Genomic DNA, 19,234 nt, shown 5'->3' on the forward strand with positions numbered 1-19,234 from the left:
AACGGCTGTAAACGTATCTTTATCCTTGTGTTGTCGTCACTTTTTTCATCTCATTTATGCGACTTTTTGTCACTCTTTTGTGGCCTTTTAGTGGATTTTTTATTGCGTTTTTGTCACCTTTTGGCCGTGTTTTTCTCACTTTTTGCTGCACTTTCACCGCTTTTTTGTTGCTCTTTTATGGCTTTATTTTGTCACTTTTCCACATTTTTTTAATGCTTGTTTTCTTCTTGTTTTTGTTGCTTTTTTTTCCATGAAGCTTTTCGATTTGGGTAAAGCTAAACTGGAGAAAATGTGGTCAGTTCGGGTGGGGGGTTTAAGAGGTTAACACTTCAATACATCCTGCGTTTTTAACGTGCTTAGAGAACATGCAGGCAATGCTTTCTTTGTTCACAATACGACCCAATGAGAACAAGATATTTCGTTTTTAAAGGGCATTTTACTGCCTAGTTCTTAAATAACTGTAGTCTTTGCTCTTTGCTGCCATTAATATTGCCTTATCAACATCTAGTAACATAACGCTTTAGCAAATCCTTCTCTTTTCTAACTTATTCAACGCACACACAGCCCCCAAAGAGAAAGATGTTTTGACTCTGGGTAAAACAAAGGGGATTGTCGTGTTTTTCGCGCCGTGAGTTTAAAAGACCCATTCCACCAATCACAGGGCAGGAAACGCAACCAAACGTTAGCTGTGAATGACACTAGCCCGCACCAATCACAGCCGCGCCTCCCCGCATTTAAAAATAAACTCCTCCAATCTGACCAATGGGAAGGCGGCGTGGGCGGGACCCTCGGCGCTTGTGCGGCTGCGCACACGGCGACAAAACAGTTGCGCTTTTCCCCTTCATTCAGTCGTCTGCTGCTGGCCTCGCTGTGAACAGGTAAGAAATCCGCACTTTCCGCTGTTTTTTTGTCCGTAAATCCGCTTATGCAACCGTTTTACGTTGATTTCGGGGTTATTAATGTATTTGTGGGATCTCTAAACGCTTCATCTAGCCTCCACGTCCTAGATTTGGGGCGGATTTCGTAACTCATTGTGTAAAGCTTACACATTTTGTGAAATTAGGTCATCACTTTCAAACAATTTCTTGCCTATTTGCTTCGTAAATGTGCCTGGATGTTTAAAAATATCCGTCGTGAGAGTGGTGCTCCATAAGCTCTCTCGGGCGGGCTAAATTTCTAACTTTTTGGCGAAAATGGGTCATAATCCTTAAAAGTTTGTCATGTCTTTTTATTTGATTTCCCCCGCACCACTACCCTGGTGATGAATGATAGTGTTTAAAACGTTTATAGCGCTGTTTCCGGTGTTTTTATTCCCTTGTTCGAGCCGAATATGCACATTTTAGGCCGAGGCCGCCCAGTCAGTGCACCACACGCAGTTCAAACGCCATTTGGTCTATTAGCAGCGCTGCCTTCTTCACGACGCAGCCGCACTAGCAAAGTTCATACCAACTCCCCGCCGCTGCTCTAAAACCTCGCAAAACCCCTCAAAATCACCGGGAAAGTATTCTAGCAGACCGGTGGCGTGTGTGGGAAGCAGGGGGTCTTTCTCGGGTTTCATTAGGGAAGTTTTTCATGGCGCAGCGTTGTTTAGGCGGGAAGATACAAAATGGAGTCTTGTCTTTTTGTCCCAGAGACGCGCTGAAATCCGATTAGTGCGGTGAACTGCCCCCAAGCGTCTGCTGCCCCAATTTACTGCATTTTCACCCCCCTTTACAAATAAAGATCGAGTATTACTTAAGCTAAGAACAAATACGAAGCGTTTCGAACAAATTTAGCAACGTTATGCTTGGCTACGTAGCTTCGAGTAGCACCAAAAAAGTTCTTTGTTTGGTGATGGTTTTTTTTTTAAATTTTTTTTTTTTAGTAAAGTTACTTATCATGGGATTTTGAAGGATTTGATTTTTTTCTTTTCAGTTTAATTAATTAAAATTTCTGAACTCTGCTTTTTCTAATTCTAAAATATAATGCAACTATCAAAAAAAAACAATCTGTGCTAAAAAGGCTCATGTGCTTAGAATGAATTATAAATTACAAAAATCCATGTTTTTTAAAATTTAAATCTTGTTTAGAATGAGCATGAGAATCTGATATGCCTTTTAAATAAATCATTGTTGGCTATTATGTTTACACGTTGCCATTTGCCAACCAAAGTAATACTGACTCATTTTCTGTCATTTCCAGATAGAGCCATCATGAAGGGCAATGACAAGCCAAAGGGCAAGATGTCCTCCTATGCCTGCTTCGTGGCCACCTGCCGGGAAGAACACAAAAAGAAGCACCCAGGGACCAGTGTGAACTTCTCCGAGTTCTCCAAGAAATGCTCTGAAAGATGGAAGGTATGGAACACTAAAATGGATGCTCCACAGCTATGCATTATAATTGGTTAGAACTTGGGCTGTGGATTAAATTGCCAATTTTCTCTTTATTAGACCATGTCTGGCAAGGAGAAGTCAAAATTCGAGGACATGGCCAAGACCGACAAGGTTCGATTTGATCGTGAGATGAAGGACTACATCCCACCTAAAGGCATGAAGAAGGGCAAGCAGAAGAAGGACCCCAATGCCCCCAAGAGGCCACCGTAAGTTTTAAGGTTCATTTAGGGGTTTGGTGTGTCTCCGATGGCAGCCTTTTCATATGGCAAAGGAAATAGAGTATTTTATGTTTCTCATTCTCACGCCTTGAACTAGGCAGTATGTTGGGAATGCAGTATTGTTATGGAGAAACTATGCTAGTTTTCTTTAAATAAAATCCGAATATTAATGGTTATTTTCTCTCCCCAGATCTGCCTTCTTTGTCTTCTGCTCAGAGCACAGGCCCAAGATCAAGGAAGACAACCCCGGCATCTCCATCGGTGACATCGCCAAGAAACTGGGCGAGAAGTGGGGCCTGCAGAGCGCCAAAGACAAGCAGCCGTTCGAGGCCAAGGCAGCTAAGCTCAAGGAGAAATACGAGAAGGTACGGACACTTATGTGGTCTGTATGCAAACGTGAACAAATGTGGCTGTGTGCAACGACGGCGGCTTTAGTCTTAGCTGGTGATCGGTTCACAAGATGATTTCATCCAAGTCGTAGCAGTTTTTTTGTTTAGGATTTGGGGTAATGTGACGCCACATCTGGTCTCAGGCAAATGTAATTGGCGACTAGAACTTTGTATCTTTAACCACAGCATTTTTGTTTGTATAATTTAACCATAGAAGTTGTCATTTTATCCAACTCGATTTTCAGAAGCCTCTTTTTAGTTTGACTGAGACAAAAATCGTCATTTAACTAACGCCGTCTCTCCTCGCAGGACGTGGCCGCCTACAAAGCCTCGGCTGGCAAGAGTGACAGCGGCAAGAAGAGCGGTCCCGGACGGCCAGCCCCCAAAAAGGTAGTGCCAGAGGACGACGACGATGATGACGAAGATGAGGACGACGATGAAGACGACGACGATGACGAGGATGACGATTAAATTGTTTCTTTGCTCTCCTTTTTTTTTTTTGGCGATGCTTTGTTTAAACTGTTTGTGTGAATGATGATTCCAACGCGCTGCAACAATGTTGACTAGAGTTAAAAAGGCTTGAATTGTAATCTTTGGACTGGGAAGTTTTGACTAGTTTTGATTTGACCCCAGACCGTTTGTCCTCATGATAGTTTCTGTTACGTTATTTCAAAGCGATCCGATTGTTTTGTTCACACCAAGTATTGAAACTGGTCAAAACTTCACTGTGAATATTAAAATTAAAGTGATTTTAAGTCTAAAAATGTTTGAGCAGTGCATATAGCCTGCTGTCCCTGTCTGGTCTGCGTCCATAGGAAACAGACCCTTTATGCTTTTTTTTGAAATTCAGGGATTTAGTTTTTACTTTGTCACTTAGACCCTCCCAGATATATTCTCAAACTACTTATTAAAGGCATATCTTCACATCTTTATTAGACTACTGTCCAAAAAAAAAAAGGCAGGCAGATGAAATTTGTGGACTGAACTCGTTCTTCTTGACAGTGGTCAGCAGCGAATCAAAAGTTTTAAGAAAATGTATTTGTTTTCTGGAAGCACTGCTTGAGTGTTCTTGTTTAGTGGTGCCGTTTCTTCACTGTCATTTTACTACCAGGATTTATCTGTAGTTAACCTGATTAAAAATGTTTGCTGCCATTTTTAATGTGGATCTTTTCAAGTAGATTTTTTTTTTGTAATAAAATTTTGTATATTGATTTATTAAGCGCTGTGTTTTTTGTAAGCCAATGTTTACGTCTGGTTAAGCTGGTTTGAGTTTGCTTTGGGTCTAGCTGTGGTTAGTCCCAGTTATTGGCCTGGTTCAGACTGGATTTTATGATTTCAGTAAAAGCTATTGTAACCTGGCAAGTGTATTGTGGTCTGAAATGATACTTATGTGCCGAAAAGTTTAAATCTTCAGCTATTCCTATGGGATTTGCCCAAGTGGCGCAATTAACAGCTCATTAGGCCCTCATCTAAAATCATGTAAAGGTCTCCTGTGATGAGCTTGTCATGTTGCTAATCATGGCATTAGCAATGAAAAACTAATGGGGATTTTAAAAAACACTGGGTTTATTCACATTAAACCACTTTGACACCACTGTGTTAGCTGTTTTTACCAGCAATTCCACGGCTTTTTCCTCGACGTTTTATATTTTTTTAGCTAATGTGTATGCTAATCGCGACGAACATGGCGGATCACCATGGTAACGGTGGATTTGAGCTTCTCAAATCAAGCAAATGCCTCCTATAATGAGCTTGGCAGCTGGGTCATGTGCCTAAATATGCTAATTGTGAACTTTAATGGTTGTTGCTAGTGTGACGGTTTCCAGATACTTGTATAAAACGACACCTTTTAAAATATCCAGATAAAACATTAGCATTAACAAGCCGAACTTCAGCTACCGTACGTGCCTCGTTTCCGCTTTTAGCAACACTTTCGACAAATATAACGTGATTTGTTAAATGTTTGCTCCTGTGTTATATTATGTCACATTTCACTATGATGTGCCCGTTTGTAATATAAATATCCGGTTGTTTTTTTTAGCATCAAATCCAGTGTTTATTATACGGATAACGGTATTTTAACGAAGCCTCTCACGTCGAAGCTGCCGCTACCGTTAGCCAATCGCAGTTTTTATACCCAACAAAAATTGTAATAAGAAAACAATTCGTGCTTTATTCCAGAAAGAGCCTGTATCTATTCCTCATGTATCATATTAGACCTAAATTGTAGGAAATATTTAAAATGATAAAATATTAAAACAAAGTGATTTTATGACAAAATTCAAAAGGGACATTAATGTGAACTGTTCTCACCCAGAGACAACACCTCTTTTGGATTTGCTGCTTCATAATTGGAAGGAAAATTTTACACATTTGTTTTTAGTGATATTCTGTCTTATATGAAGATTTTGAAGGGCTCTGATGAGAAAAAGGCTTTGAAAATTTTCAATATTTGTTCAAAATATAATTATATATTTTAAATTGTATGATCGTACTTTAATATACTCCTAGTATATTTTGTATATCTTTGTGTAGATTGTTTTAAAAAAAATATGTATTGAAAAAAAAAAACACTTTTTAGCCACCGTTAGCGCTACGTCACGGCAGCGTGGGGACGTCAGATGGCCACTCGTGTTCAGCACCGGGGAGCTGTCCGTACCGTACCTGCCAACCAACTGACTGCCTGATTACGGTAAGAAAAAACACAAAATTAACACTACGATCGCGCACCCAAACCCGTGTTCCGTTCAGGATCTCACAGACAAACCCTCTGCGATAGAAATCAGCGGTGCAAATGTCAATCCCCCCGTTTTGTTTTACCAAATCTGTGGCGTGCCAGTGTATTAATGACTGTTAAGCTACAAATTCGGGGAGGACAGTCTCTTAAAAAACACCGTTATTGTTCAGAAACGTGTTCCACTCAGGCTCTGTTCGGCACAGCCTCCGCACAACATGCAAACTGCACAAATGTCAATGAGCAAATCTACCAAATCTGTGACGCTCCACTGTAGCTACTCGTGTCTTAATAATAACAACCCAGTTTAGGCTACGCACGGATTAGCGAGTACCGCGGGCGGAAACCTGTTGCCTGTATCAGCATTTGTAATATTTGACGCCACAGATGCATGTATATGATCTAAACTGACCTTTATCTATCTTGTGCCTGCAGCAATTTGGCACTGACACATCTGCTAGTAGCATAGTAATAGTAGTGGCCACGTACAGTTTGACTTTTTGATAATAGACAGGTCATGTAGGATTTTGTCTGTAGTTTTGACGTTTCTGTGGATAAGCTGGTTGTCATTTGTAAGTGGCTTGGTGTTGACAAGCAGGGTGACTACTTTAATTAGTGGAAAAAGTGGGACAGGTCATGTGATTTGGAGGGACAGACATGAGAAATGAAAACTTAGATTATTCCACAAAGATCAGCATTGAAGCCTTTGCTGTTTTTGGGTAAAAAAAATCACACATACACACAAACAGGGCTATTAGAGTTAGGACACACTGTTGTACATGTTATGCAAAAGTGAGGTTTTCCTTAAATGCAACAAATCAGTTCTAAAAATGTGGAAAAGTTAGATTAAGCAAAGGAATGGGGTAAATTTGGGATAACTGGCAATTTGGTCAAAGTGTTTGTGTAAAATAGACGTGAGTCCTTGAATGAATTTTGCCGAAATCAAGGCCTTAAAGCAGGGGTAGGCAACGTCAGCATCCAGCATAAAACCTTTGGCCCCCAAGAGAATTTTGAAGAAACATTTATTCATAAATCGGAGACAAAATATGTGAAAAAGTAACTAAACTGTGGAAAATAATGTCAATATGTTCACATTTCCCAGCAAAACACCCAATCGGGTCATATATTATGTGCAAAAACTTGAAAAAAAAGGTGCTTTACTTTGGGCTACAATAGTGAGTTTCGGCATTGAAGAAAACCGGCCCTCCATGACACAAACCTGCCCTGCCTTAAAGGAACAGGCCACCGTTTTTCCATACTGAGATATGTTCTTACCTGAGCTTAGACGAGTTGATGCGTACCTGTCTGCCCTCAGTCACGCAAAAAGACCAAAGATGTTGTTAGCATTTGGCCTCTCCCAGTGAATTCCTGTAGCTCCAAACGGGGATGAAGTTAGAAGCAACCAAGCTCTTTCACGGGCACAAAGACCAGACAGGTACGGATCAACTCGTCTAAGTTCAGGTAAGAACATATCTCAGTATGGAAAAACGTTGGCCTGTTCCTTTAAAGGAACAGGCCAACGTTTTTCCACACTGAGATATGTTCTTACCTTAGCTTTGATGAGTTCTTTAGGACCTGTCTGATCTTCAGTCACGTAAACACAGCGCAGACGGCGTTAGCATTTAGCCTCTCCCTCTCTCCTCTATAGCTCCAAAACAGGTCAAGATAGAAGCTACCAAGCTCTTCCATGTTTTCCCTATTTAAATATGGTTATGTGAAGTGTTCCACTACAAAGTATAATTACACAAAATTAAACAATGTGGATTTTCTAAGCGGATAAAAGGGGGAACTATATTGTAAGGCGTTGTAATACCAGGAGTAGTTTGGCATCCGCACAGTAAAGTGAAGATTACTGCGCGGATTTCGAACTACGTAAGCATAGTTAAATAGAGAAAATGCAACAAATCATTTTTTAAAATGTGGAAAAGTTAGATTAAGAAAAGGAATGGGATACATTTTGGATAATTGACAAATTGGACAAAGCGTTTGTGTGAAATAGATGTGGGCCCTTGAATTAATTTTGCCGAAATCAAGGCCTTCAAAGGGGGGGTATTATGCAAAATTGACTTTTTCAAGCTTTACATCATGTTATTCTGTCATTCCCTCATTAAAAACATGCCTGAAGTGTTGCCTTGGCACATTCACGTATTTTTGAGTAATCTGTAAAAACTCTGATGGCGGCCATTTTAGGGATAGGTTTGCCTGAGTCCTCCTAGGAACGCCCCCACCTCCTGGAGACGCCTCCGAGCTTTCGTCACCAGCCGAGTAACCGACCACTGCTCCTCAGCAGAACCCCCTCCCCACTGACGCCACAGACAGCGTGTGGAGGGGGCGTGTCTAAAGGCTCAGAGGTTCTTAAAGAGACAGAGGCCTATTTCAAGACATTCACTACAGCCATTTTGAGAGAGACATTTTATACAAGGCAGTTATTCTAATTTACTGCATTTACAGACCAACAGGAGGTTTGTCATCATTGTAGTGTGATATAGACTGGTGCTATGTGACTGAAAAAAGCAGAATACCCCCTCTTTAAATGGCATTAAAAAGCATTAAGTTGGGTTCAAACTGGCATTACATCTAAATTCACTGCAAAATGATGTCATCGCTCAACAAGTCTTACTGTATAAGTGAAAGTATCAAACTTATGGGCTATAATTGACCACATGGTTGCTTAAAGGAACATGCTACCGTTTGGGCTCTTCCACGAGCACACACAAAGACCAGACAGGTACGCATCAACTCGTCTAAGCTCAGGTAAGAACATATCTCAGTGTGGAAAGACGGTGGCCTGTTCCTTTAAAGGTTTCCCGTTTTGTCCATTTCTCTGTCCTCTGTTTGATTAAATGTTTGCCAAACCTCAGAAAGTAAATATGCGCCGATATTTTCCGTGTTTGTGACATTAAAATACAGTTGCTCGGCATTAAAAATGGCATTAACGAGCACTCGATCCCGCCTGTGTGAACCCAGAAGTCAATAACATGCAGTTGAATGTGCTTTACGACACGCTTTTTTGTATTTTTCCAAGAATTTATCGCATAAAACATCAACAAAGTTAGATTGAAGCCCGCTTGAAGCAACTGTAACGCTTTTCGGTGACATCTGAGGCCTTCGTTTTGGCACAATTCCTTTAATGAGTCGGGAAAACTCGGAAACACGGGTGGATAATGTGCCCTTCTCTGTAGGGCTGCTCGATTATTGAAAAAATAATAATCAAGATTATTTTTGTCATAATTGAAATCACGATTATTCAAACGATTATTTGTTGCCTTTAAAAAAATCCATCAAAAAAGTGACAAAAATCCAGCAAAAAAGTGACGACAAATCCAGCAAAAAAAATGACAAAAATCCAGCAAAAAAATGACAAAAATCCAGCAAAAAAAGACAAAAATCCATCAAAAATAGTGACAAAAATCCATTAAAAAAAAAGACAAAAATCCAGCAGAAAAAAGACAAAAATCCTTCAAAAAAGTGACAAAAATCCTTCAAAAAAATTACAAAAATCCAGCAGAAAAAAGACAAAAATCCAGCAAAAATAGTGACAAAAATCCATAAAAAAAAAAAGACAAAAATCCAAAAGAAAAAGACAAAAATCCAGCAAAAAAGTGACAAAAATCCTTCAAAAAATTTACAAAAATCCAGCAGAAAAAATACAAAAATCCAGCAAAAAAGTGACAAAAATCCCAAAATAAAAAAAATAAAAAAAAAAAATTGAAAAAAAAGAAAAAAATTGAAAAAAAAAATTCTAATCGATTTTTTGTGATTATGCTAATTTTGTAATCGTTTACTGTTGTAATCGAAATCGTAATCGAATTTCGATTAATTGCACAGCCCTACTTCTCTGTGTAAATCTAGCGTATCTACATAGGTGGGACTGGGGACAAAGGGAGAAACGGCTGTGCAGTGCTACCGAAAGAAGGCCAGGCGCTCTCGCTGTTAACAAACCCTGTCCCAAGGCTAGTTTACATGCATTCCGCTCACGTAAGGCTTGTTTTTTATGAGCTGGAGACAACTTATTGGAGCATTACGTGCAATACAAACGCCTCGTCACCCTTGCTATGTTCCAATATCATTACCCACACTGCACAATGGGGCTAATGTAACCAAAACATGCTTGCCCTGCCACGTATACGCCTTTGTAAGCCTCTGCCTGTGGTGTTTTTCTGTTATTACTGAAGAGAGAGAGAGCGAGAGAGAGAGTGTCATTTCAGGCGCAGCTGATTCCTGCACAAAATGATATGCATCGTCACACACAGAGCAATTTTGTCTGGCTTTTGAGAGACCTCTTGAAGCATCTCGTGGGCCACAAAAGCTGCAGCGCGTGCATTAGTGGCCTCATACGGCGCTGTCCCTGGTGCTGACGGCGGCTGTAAGCGTCACCAGCGAAGGCAAAGCATTGTTGATGATACAAAGACGCAGAGAAAGGACACCTTATGATAAGAATGTGTCGTGTTATTTGAACGCAGTTCGCTTTGGCCAATCGGTGCGGAGATTATTTCAATCTGCTGCGTGTAATCCGAAAGTCTGCTGCTCTCATGTAATTGTGAACTCTCTGTAGAGGATAGGGGGAACTCTAAACCGAGCCCCTAAAGATCTTTGGTTAGAAGATGGAACGCGAGCAGTGACTATATAGTTGTAGTAGTAGTTGTCATTCATTTTAATTGTGAAGTAGTCATGATGTTTGTTATTAATGCAATTTGTGTCGTCGTTTATCAAGGCATTTCCATGAGAATTAACATCCATCCATCTGTCCATTCATTTTCTTCCACTTTTCTGTTTCCGGGTCGTGGGGGCAGCCGTTGGAGCTGCCCAAATCACATTGCACCAGCCCCCTTATGGCTCCTCCTGCAGGTGGTGGGTCCACAGGAGGACGGCCTCAGGATTAACCGGGCCTGTTGGTCTCTCTCTTTGTCTGACCCGTCACCTATAGGATAGGGCTGCTCGATTATTGAAAAAATAATAATCACGATTATTTTTGTCATAATTGAAATCACGATTATTCAAACGATTATTTGTTGCCTTTAAAACAAAAACATCAAAAAAGTGACAAAAATCCAGCAAAAAAAAAGACTAAAATCCAGCAAAAAAGTGACACAAAAAAAAAGACAAAAATCCAGCAAAAAAAAGACAAAAATCCAGCAGAAAAAAGACAAAAATCCATAAAAAAAAAGACAAAAATCCAGCAAAAAAGTGACAAAAATCCAGCAAAAAAAGACAAAAATCCATCAAAAAAGTGACAAAAATCCAGCAAAAAAATGACAAAAATCCATAAAAAAGACAAAAATCCAGCAAAAAAAGACAAAAATCCAGCAAAAAAAAAAAAAAAATCCTTCAAAAAAGTGACAAAAATCCAGCAAAAAAGTGACAAAAATCCAAAAATAAAAAAATTGAAAAAAATAATTAAATTTTTTTTTTGAAAAATTGAAAAAAATATTATAATTTTTGGCGATTATGCTAATTTTATAATCGTTTACTGTTGTAATCGAAATCGTAATCGAATTTCGATTAATTGCACAGCCCTACTATAGGACCTGTTTGCCCTGCGAGACCCTACCAGGGACACGAAGCCCCCGACAACAGAGCTCCAGGATCATTCAGGTGCTCAAACCCCTCCACCACGTTAAGGTGGCGGTTCCAGGAGGGGATGAGTATTATTTGTAGGAAAACAGAAATGAACAGCTTAACTAATACAAGAATCACATGCATTTCAGTACACAGTAAAGTTAAAGCCTTAGTAAGTAAGTAGTAAGTGCAAAATTGCGTCCAGGTGTTGGGTTAGTCCATGTTTTTGGAGTCGGGGGAAACCGGAGTACTGCCTTCAGTGCTCCTCTGAAACGGTGCAGCGTCTCCTGGGTTTGTCCCCGTTTCAGAGCGTGGTGTCCTGCACTGGTCGGCTCCTCCACCTCCTCCTTCCTCCTTTGCAGCTCCCCCCACTCCACAACAGTCTCTCACCATCTTCAGGGAAGATCTTAGCAGACGAATATAATCCGTCTCATTCTCCAGTGAATGCGCATTAGTCAGAGAAGGCTTTGTGGCTTAGCTGTGAGTCCTGCCCGGATAAGTTCTCGTTTGTCCCTTTTTTGTTTCCTGTAGCGCCTCTTGTGCTGCCTCCACTGTGCTGCAGGTGTGTGGGGGGGGGGGGGGGGGGGTCTTGGTGCCTCTTCAGTTTATCAGAAGAAGAAATTGTATTTAACTCATAAGCTAGCTGTTAAAAATAATCAGTTTCCTTCATGAAATATCTAGAACCATAGTAAAAATGCGAGAAATAGTGTCTTTTTATAGTGTGTTTTTTAAATGTCCTTGCAGAACATCCCACTTGGTCAGATATAATGTAAAACAGTGATTCTCAACTGGTGGGTCGGGACTCAAAAGTGGGTTGTGCGCCTATAGGGAACTTTTTTTCAGTATTTTACATTTGAAACTACACAGGTCATTTTTTTGGGTCATTTTTTGTCACATTTTTTGTCATTTTTTGTTCTTTTTTTGTATTTTTTTATTTATTTTTTGTCACATTTTTGTCACATTTTTTGTCATTTTTTTGTCATTTTTTTGTCATTTTTTGTCATTTTTTTGTCATTTTTGTCATTTTTTTGTCATTTTTTGTTCTTTTTAATTTTTTTGTCATTTTTTGTTCTTTTTATTTTTTTGTTCTTTTTTTGTCACATTTTTGTCACATTTTTTTGTTCTTTTTTTGTTATTTTTTGTTCTTTTTTATTTTTTTGTTATTTTTTTGTCATTTTTTGTCTTTTTTTTTGTCTTTTTTGTCACATTTTTGTCATTTTTTTGTTATTTTTTTGTCATTTTTTGTTATTTTTTATTTTTTTGGCTTTTTTTTGACACATTTTTGTCACATTTTTGTCACATTTTTTGTCATTTTTTTGTTATTTTTTTGTCATTTTTTGTTCTTTTTTATTTTTTTGTCTTTTTTTGTCACATTTTTGTCACATTTTTGTCACATTTTTTTGTTATTTTTTTTGTCATTTTTGTGTCATTTTTTTGTCATTTTTTTGTTATTTTTTGTCATTTTTTTTTTTTTTGTCTTTTTTTCATCACATTTCCATCATTGTTTTCGTCTCAGTTTTGTTGCTATTTTCACACCTTTTTCCCAGAAGCTTTTGGACTGGGGTAAAGCTGGAGAAAATGTGCCCGGTTCAGGTGGGAGTTAAGGGGTTAATATTGCCTGCAGATCACAAACTATCCACCAGGGGGTGCTGCAGCGCCCTCAGCACCCTGGGTTCCCATGCACGGTCTTGCTGGAGTCTGTTAAAATTAATAATATTGGGTTGTTTTGATCATAATTTTAGTCTTAAAAGCAAATTTACGGCTTGTTCAATAAAAAACATGAGCGGTAGATACAATATTTTATACGATATATGACAAATTATAGTTTTATTTGTGTCGCAGCTTGTCATAAAGGTAATGGCAGGTCTCTGACGTTTTCCTTTAATTATTACTTGTTCCAGTATAAATGCATGTGCCCCTGTGTGTCCAGGTGAGGATGGCGAAGGTGAAGCAGGTGGGGCTGTTGGCGGCCGGATGTCAGCCGTGGAACAAAGACGTGTGCGCTGCCAGCGGAGACCGCTTCGCCTACTGCGCCACGCTCGCCATCTACATCTACCAGGTGCCGCGATAACTCGAGCCTTTCGTCCGACCTCGCAGAAAGACCCCGAGCGTTAAAAACCCGTGTGTGCCTCCTCTTCCAGCTGGACCAGCAGTACAACGAGTTCAAGCTGCGCTCCATCATGTCCGAGCACAAGAAGACCATCACCGCCATCAGCTGGAGCCCGGACAACCCCGACCTGTTCGCCTCGGCCTCCGCGGACAACCTGCTCATCGTGTGGAACGTGGCCGAGCAGAAGGCGGTGGCGCGGCTCGACAACACCAAAGGTACAAACGCTTCATCCATTCACAAAGATCTGATCCACGCAATTGGCCGCACAGTTGTATTCTCAGTAGTAGTAGTAGTTTATCAAGTTCAAGTTCAAATTTATTCAGCCATGGCGTTATTACAGACACAATAATAACAACAACAGCAACAGCAAAGTATTCAATGCTGAACAGGAGCATAAGGAAGACATTGTCTTATAGATAGATAGATAGATAGATAGACCTTTATTGTCCCACAGGGGGAAATTTGTTTTCACAGCCGTCACAGAGACACACACAAAAGACACAGAAGACAAGCCAAAGACAGTAACAGTACACTACGCAGAAGAGAATATGCGGGGGAATTACAGGTCGTTCAATGCGGCTATGGCGGAGGGGATAAAACTTTTCCTGAAGCGTACCCGCTCCCACCGCGGAGTCCTGTACCTACGGCCTGATGGCAGCAGGACGAAGTGAGTGTGGAGAGGGTGATCGGAGTCCATGGCTATAGTACATGCGAGGCGTGTGACTGCTTTCTTATTGATGACAGAGGGGTCTGTGATGGGGAGATTAATAATTTTGGAGACTGTTTGTGTGACCTTGGTGATTTTTTTCTTGTTTTTGATGGTGAGCATGTTGAAGAAGCAGGGGGAACAGTAGAGCAAGATGGGTTGGATGATGCTATTGTACAGGAGGAGCAGGAGGTGTGGGGAAACACATAGAGCGCGGAGTTTGCGGATGATATAGAGTTTTTGTTGGGACCGTTTGTGAATGTCTGTAACATGTTGATCAAAGGTAAGCATAAAGGTCTATCTATCTATCTATAAATTTCATGCCCCTTTTTTTTTTCCCCAAAAAATCTGAGCTGGCTCTGAACAGACGGCTCGCCCGTTTTTGATTTGTTTTAGCCTATATCAAGGTACAATAATGCTTTACATCTAAATCAATGACTGTTTCAAATTTGTCAAAACATTGGTTCTTATGTTTCGTTGCCTTCGTATTTTCCAAGTACATTTTTTTCATACATTTGATTGAATTGAGTGATCGTGTTACATGATTTTTGAACAGTGTCCAAAGAATTCCATAAACTGATCCCTTTTACAAGAAACCCCTTTTGTTTTTTTGAAGTGTGTGAAAATGGAACCCAGAAATGGCCCTTTCTTCTGTTGTTACTATCTGTGATTAACATACATTTGTTTTGAATATGTATTGGCACCAACTTATTTTTCACTCTCCACATAATTTGTAGTATTTTAAATTTGACCAATTCATTAAATTTCAAGGTCTGCAGTTTTATAAACAGTTTGTTTGTGTCTCGTGGACCTTTGAGGGTCACAATTCTTATATCTTTCTTCTGGACTAAGAACAACCTTTCCCCACACTTCAATACAGTATGTTATATAAGGAACTATTAAGGCTGAGTATAAAAGCTGTAATGAAGCCTCATCCAACGTGTGTTTGACCTTATATAGTTAGTTATAGTTTATTTGGCCATTACAGATATTAAACATCAACATTTACACTATTCCATGTGCAGTACGACCTGAAAGGGTTTAGGCTGAAGTTAATAGACAAACAAAGTACTTTTCTTTATATAGATCCGACCAGTTATTCAATTAAATCAGCTTTATTGTCAGTTCTACTACCAATAGTTTGTTTCTCTTTATCCAATTATGGCAATAGACGATTGATAACAGAGCAATATCAAATACAAGTATACAATAGGGGCCAGCAAAGAGAGAAAGTTCAGCTTCCAGACAGCCTTGTGGATGAATCTGTCCTTCAGTCAGGCGCACCTGTCACTCATGGAGAATACATGGTCCGCGGGCGTCTTACCTTGAAGAGCGAGCGATGGCCTCTACGGTCTGTTTACTCTCCTTTCTGTCACACTTGTAGTTGTTGAAAACAAATGTCCTCATAACTTTTCACGAAGTGCCTCGACTACAGCAGCTGTGGGGTTTGAATTTTGATGCTGAAATCTAGTTTGGTGTTCAGATTTTGTATTTTCACTTTGCAACTTTGTAAGTTTAGCCAAACCTTTTTAACCTCTTAACTCCCACCTGAACGGATCCAATTTTCTCCAGTTTGGCTTTACCCTAATCAAAAAGCATCTTGGGAAAAAAGCACCAAAACAGCCACAAAAAATGAGAAGAAAACAAGGATGTAAACGCAACAAAAAAATTCAACAAAGATGTGACAAAAATGTGATAAAAACTCAACCAAAATGTGACAAAAATTAATCAAAAACTCAAAAAAAAATTCAACAAAAACTCAACAAAAAAATGACAATAATTCAACAAAAACTCAACCAAAGAGCGACAATAATTCAACAAAAACTCAAACAAAAAGTGACAAAAACTCAACAAAAAATTCAACAAAAAAATGACCCAAATTTAACAAAAATGTGACAAAAATTCAACAAAAATGTGACAAAAACTCAACAAAAAATTCAACAAAAACTCTACAAAAAAATGACAAAAATTTAACAAAAAAATGACAAAAATTCAACAAAAATGTGACAAAAATTCAACAAAAATTCAACAAAAACTCAACAAAAAAATGACCCAAATTCGACAAAAATGTGACAAAAACTCAACAAAAAATTCAACAAAAACTCAACAAAAAAGGACCAAAATTTAACAAAAAAATGACAAAAATTCAACAAAAATGTGACAAAAATTCAACAAAAAATTCAACAAAAACTCAACAAAAAAATTACAAAAATTCAACAAAAACTCAACCAAAGAGTGACAAAAATTCAACAAAAATGTGACAAAAATTCAACAAAAACTCAACAAAAAAATTACAAATATTCAACAAAAATGTGACAAAAATTCAACACAAAGAAAGAAAAAAAAACAACGCGAGGAAAAAGGTCAGTTTTGTGGGTCTGAGGTGTTACACAGGCCTATATAATAGACAAAGAGGACAGAATGCATTTGGTTTAGGCGGGTGGTAAGAGGTTAAACAACAAGCAGAAATCGTCTGTCAATCAAAACATGCTGCAGGAACCATCCTTTTATAGGAAAGTCCCCCAGAGCTCTGCGATACCACGGAGGGCGATGTGTAGGAACGAGGGGGGATTAGAGGAAAGGTGAGCGAGCAGCAGGTGTGGAGTGAGTCTCAACATACAGCAATAATAAATACATTAAAAAACAATATAATGGGCCTTTGATAGACCAAGTTCCACACAGTCATTTGTTCAGCAGGCGGATGGAGGTCGGGAGGGAAGTGGAGGTCGCCCTCTTTGTCTCCAGAGGGCGGGACCTGAACCAGGGCGTAGTGAGAGTGCAGGGTGTGTGAGGAGTCTGTGGAGATCTGGGTTCCTTTCCTCAGAACTCTGGAGTCATAGATGCTCCTGAGTGAGTCCTGCTCCTGACCCATGATTTTATTGCTGATTTTGATTATTTTGGGTGAGAGTGCGTGAACCAAACCAGACAGTGATGTTGAATGTAAGGATGGATTCAATGAAACATTTGTAGAAAGAGGCGAGAATGGACGGGTGGAGTTTGCAGAGTTTACGGAGAAAAAAGAGGCGTTGTTGACATTTTGAGAATATGTGTTCAGCATATTAGAGTTTGAATGTGAGTTTATGGTCGATTATGGAACCCAGGTGTTTGTGTGAATTAAGCTTTTCTATTATTTCGTTGTTGACAGTGAGTGAGGGGGAGCTGGAGTGGCCATGTTGGAAGTTGACAGATTTGTACTGAAACTGTAGGTGTAGGTACTGAAAAGTGATGAAAATGTGGCAAAAAAGAGACAAAAATGTGACAAAAAGGGACAAAAATGTGACAAAAAAAAGACAAAAATGTGATGAAAATGTGGCAAAAAAGAGACAAAAATGTGAAGAAAAAGAGACGAAAATTTGATGAAAAATGGACAAAAATTTGACAAAGAGACAAAAATGTGATGAAAAAAGAGACAAAAAAGAGACCAAAATGTGATGAAAAAGAGACAAAAATGTGATGAAAAAGAGACAAAAATGTGATGAAAATGTGGCAAAAATAAGACAAAAATGTGACAAAAAAGAGACAAAAATGTGATGAAAATGTGGCAAAAAAGAGACAAAAATGTGAAGAAAAAGAGACGAAAATTTGATGAAAAAAGAGACGAAAATTTGATGAAAAATGGACAAAAATTTGACAAAGAGACAAAAATGTGATGAAAAAGAGACAAAAAAGAGACAAAAATGTGATGAAAAAGAGACAAAAAAGAGACAAAAATGTGACAAAAAAGAGACAAAAATGTGATGAAAAAGAGACGAAAATTTGATTAAAAAGTGACAAAAAAGAGACAAAAAAGAGACAAAAATGTGAAGAAAAAGAGACGAAAATTTGATGAAAAAAGAGACAAAAAAGAGACGAAAATTTGATGAAAAATGGACAAAAATTTGACAAAGAGACAAAAATGTGATGAAAAAGAGACAAAAAAGAGACAAAAATGTGATGAAAATGTGGCAAAAAAGAGACAAAAATGTGATGAAAAAGAGACGAAAATTTGATGAAAAAGTGACAAAAAAGAGACAAAAATGTGATGAAAAAGAGACGAAAATTTGATGAAAAAGAGACAAAAAAGAGACAAAAATGTGACAAAAACTTATGAAAAAGAGACAAAAAATTGGATGAAAAAGAGACAAAAAATGTTTAAAAAAAAAAAAAAAAGTAACTGCAGCTTCTATATTAAGCTCATGCATGACATCAATTCGGAAGAGCTGGTGCCCCTCTGTGTCCAGTATTTCTGTATGACCTAATATTCCCCCCCCCTCTGTCTGCCAGGTGTGCCCGCCTCTGTGAGCTGGTGCCCCTCTGTGTCCAGTATTTCTGTATGACCTAATGTTCACCCCCCCCCCTCTGTCTGCCAGGTGTGCCCGCCTCTGTGAGCTGGTGCCCCTCTGTGTCCAGTATTTCTGTATGACCTAATATTCACCCCCCCCTCTGTCTGCCAGGTGTGCCCGCCTCTGTGAGCTGGTGCCCCTCTGTGTCCAGTATTTCTGTATGACCTAATATTCCCCCCCCCCCTCTGTCTGCCAGGTGTGCCCGCCTCTGTGAGCTGGTGCTTGAACTGCTCAGACGGAGTGGCGTTCGTGTCCCAGCGCGGCCCTCTCTACATCTGGGTCTACGGGGGGGCGGACCCCGGGGTCACGGTCCACAAAGAGGCTCACTCCTTCCTCTCGGACATCTGCCTCTTCAGGTGGCACCCGACCAAGAAGGGCAAGCTGGTCTTTGGGCACACGGACGGCAGCCTGTCCGTGTTCCAGCCAGGTGGGTAAAAAAAAGAGAGGAGTTACTGTATTTACTGAAGAATGCCAGCGGTAAAGGAGGGCATGTAAAGATAGAAAACTCAAGAAAGGACATGGTAACACACTGGAACAAGTGGCAATTCTGTCGGCCATATTGGGATTGGCCTTTCGAACCGAGTGCAGTGTAAACCAATAGGAAACACCACGTCTAAATACTGACTCACGTCTACTGTAGGGAGTTGTTTTTTAAATTAAACAATAGCTCCGACTTTTGTCATTCTATTTGGGTGCATTTGAGATAGACTTTCCCCGATTATTTCCACTTGTTTGATGCTATTTAACACCGTATTACAGGACTGATCATGTAGACATTTGACCTTTTTACAATTGTATTCTATTACATAACATTAAGCAAAGGT

General features: G+C 39.4%; 2 protein-coding genes across 2 annotated transcripts in view; both read left to right on the forward strand.

Moving 5' to 3' along the window:
- Positions 1 to 794: 794 nt before the first annotated feature.
- On the forward strand, positions 795 to 4,194 carry LOC306960895 (high mobility group protein B2-like). The gene is made up of 5 exons (XM_079553501.1): positions 795 to 878; positions 2,182 to 2,336; positions 2,430 to 2,578; positions 2,781 to 2,955; positions 3,289 to 4,194. Exons 2-5 carry the CDS (start codon positions 2,193 to 2,195, stop codon positions 3,448 to 3,450), a joined length of 630 nt encoding a protein of 209 aa, XP_079409627.1. The 5' UTR covers positions 795 to 878; positions 2,182 to 2,192; the 3' UTR covers positions 3,451 to 4,194.
- Positions 4,195 to 5,553: 1,359 nt separating this feature from the next.
- wdr17 (WD repeat domain 17) overlaps positions 5,554 to 19,234 on the forward strand; it is a gene marked incomplete at its 3' end in the record, with an annotated part of 72,078 nt that continues 58,397 nt past the window's right edge. Inside the window, exons 1-4 of the mRNA XM_079553280.1 lie at positions 5,554 to 5,671; positions 13,203 to 13,331; positions 13,414 to 13,597; positions 18,607 to 18,837. Coding sequence (XP_079409406.1) covers positions 13,209 to 13,331; positions 13,414 to 13,597; positions 18,607 to 18,837 — 538 coding nt within the window. The 5' untranslated portion in view covers positions 5,554 to 5,671; positions 13,203 to 13,208. The remainder of the gene's footprint in view (positions 5,672 to 13,202; positions 13,332 to 13,413; positions 13,598 to 18,606; positions 18,838 to 19,234) is intronic.

The sequence above is a fragment of the Gobius niger genome, assembly GCF_951799975.1.
Source record: "Gobius niger genome assembly, chromosome: 3".
In the NCBI taxonomy this organism is placed as follows: Eukaryota; Metazoa; Chordata; class Actinopteri; order Gobiiformes; family Gobiidae; genus Gobius; species Gobius niger.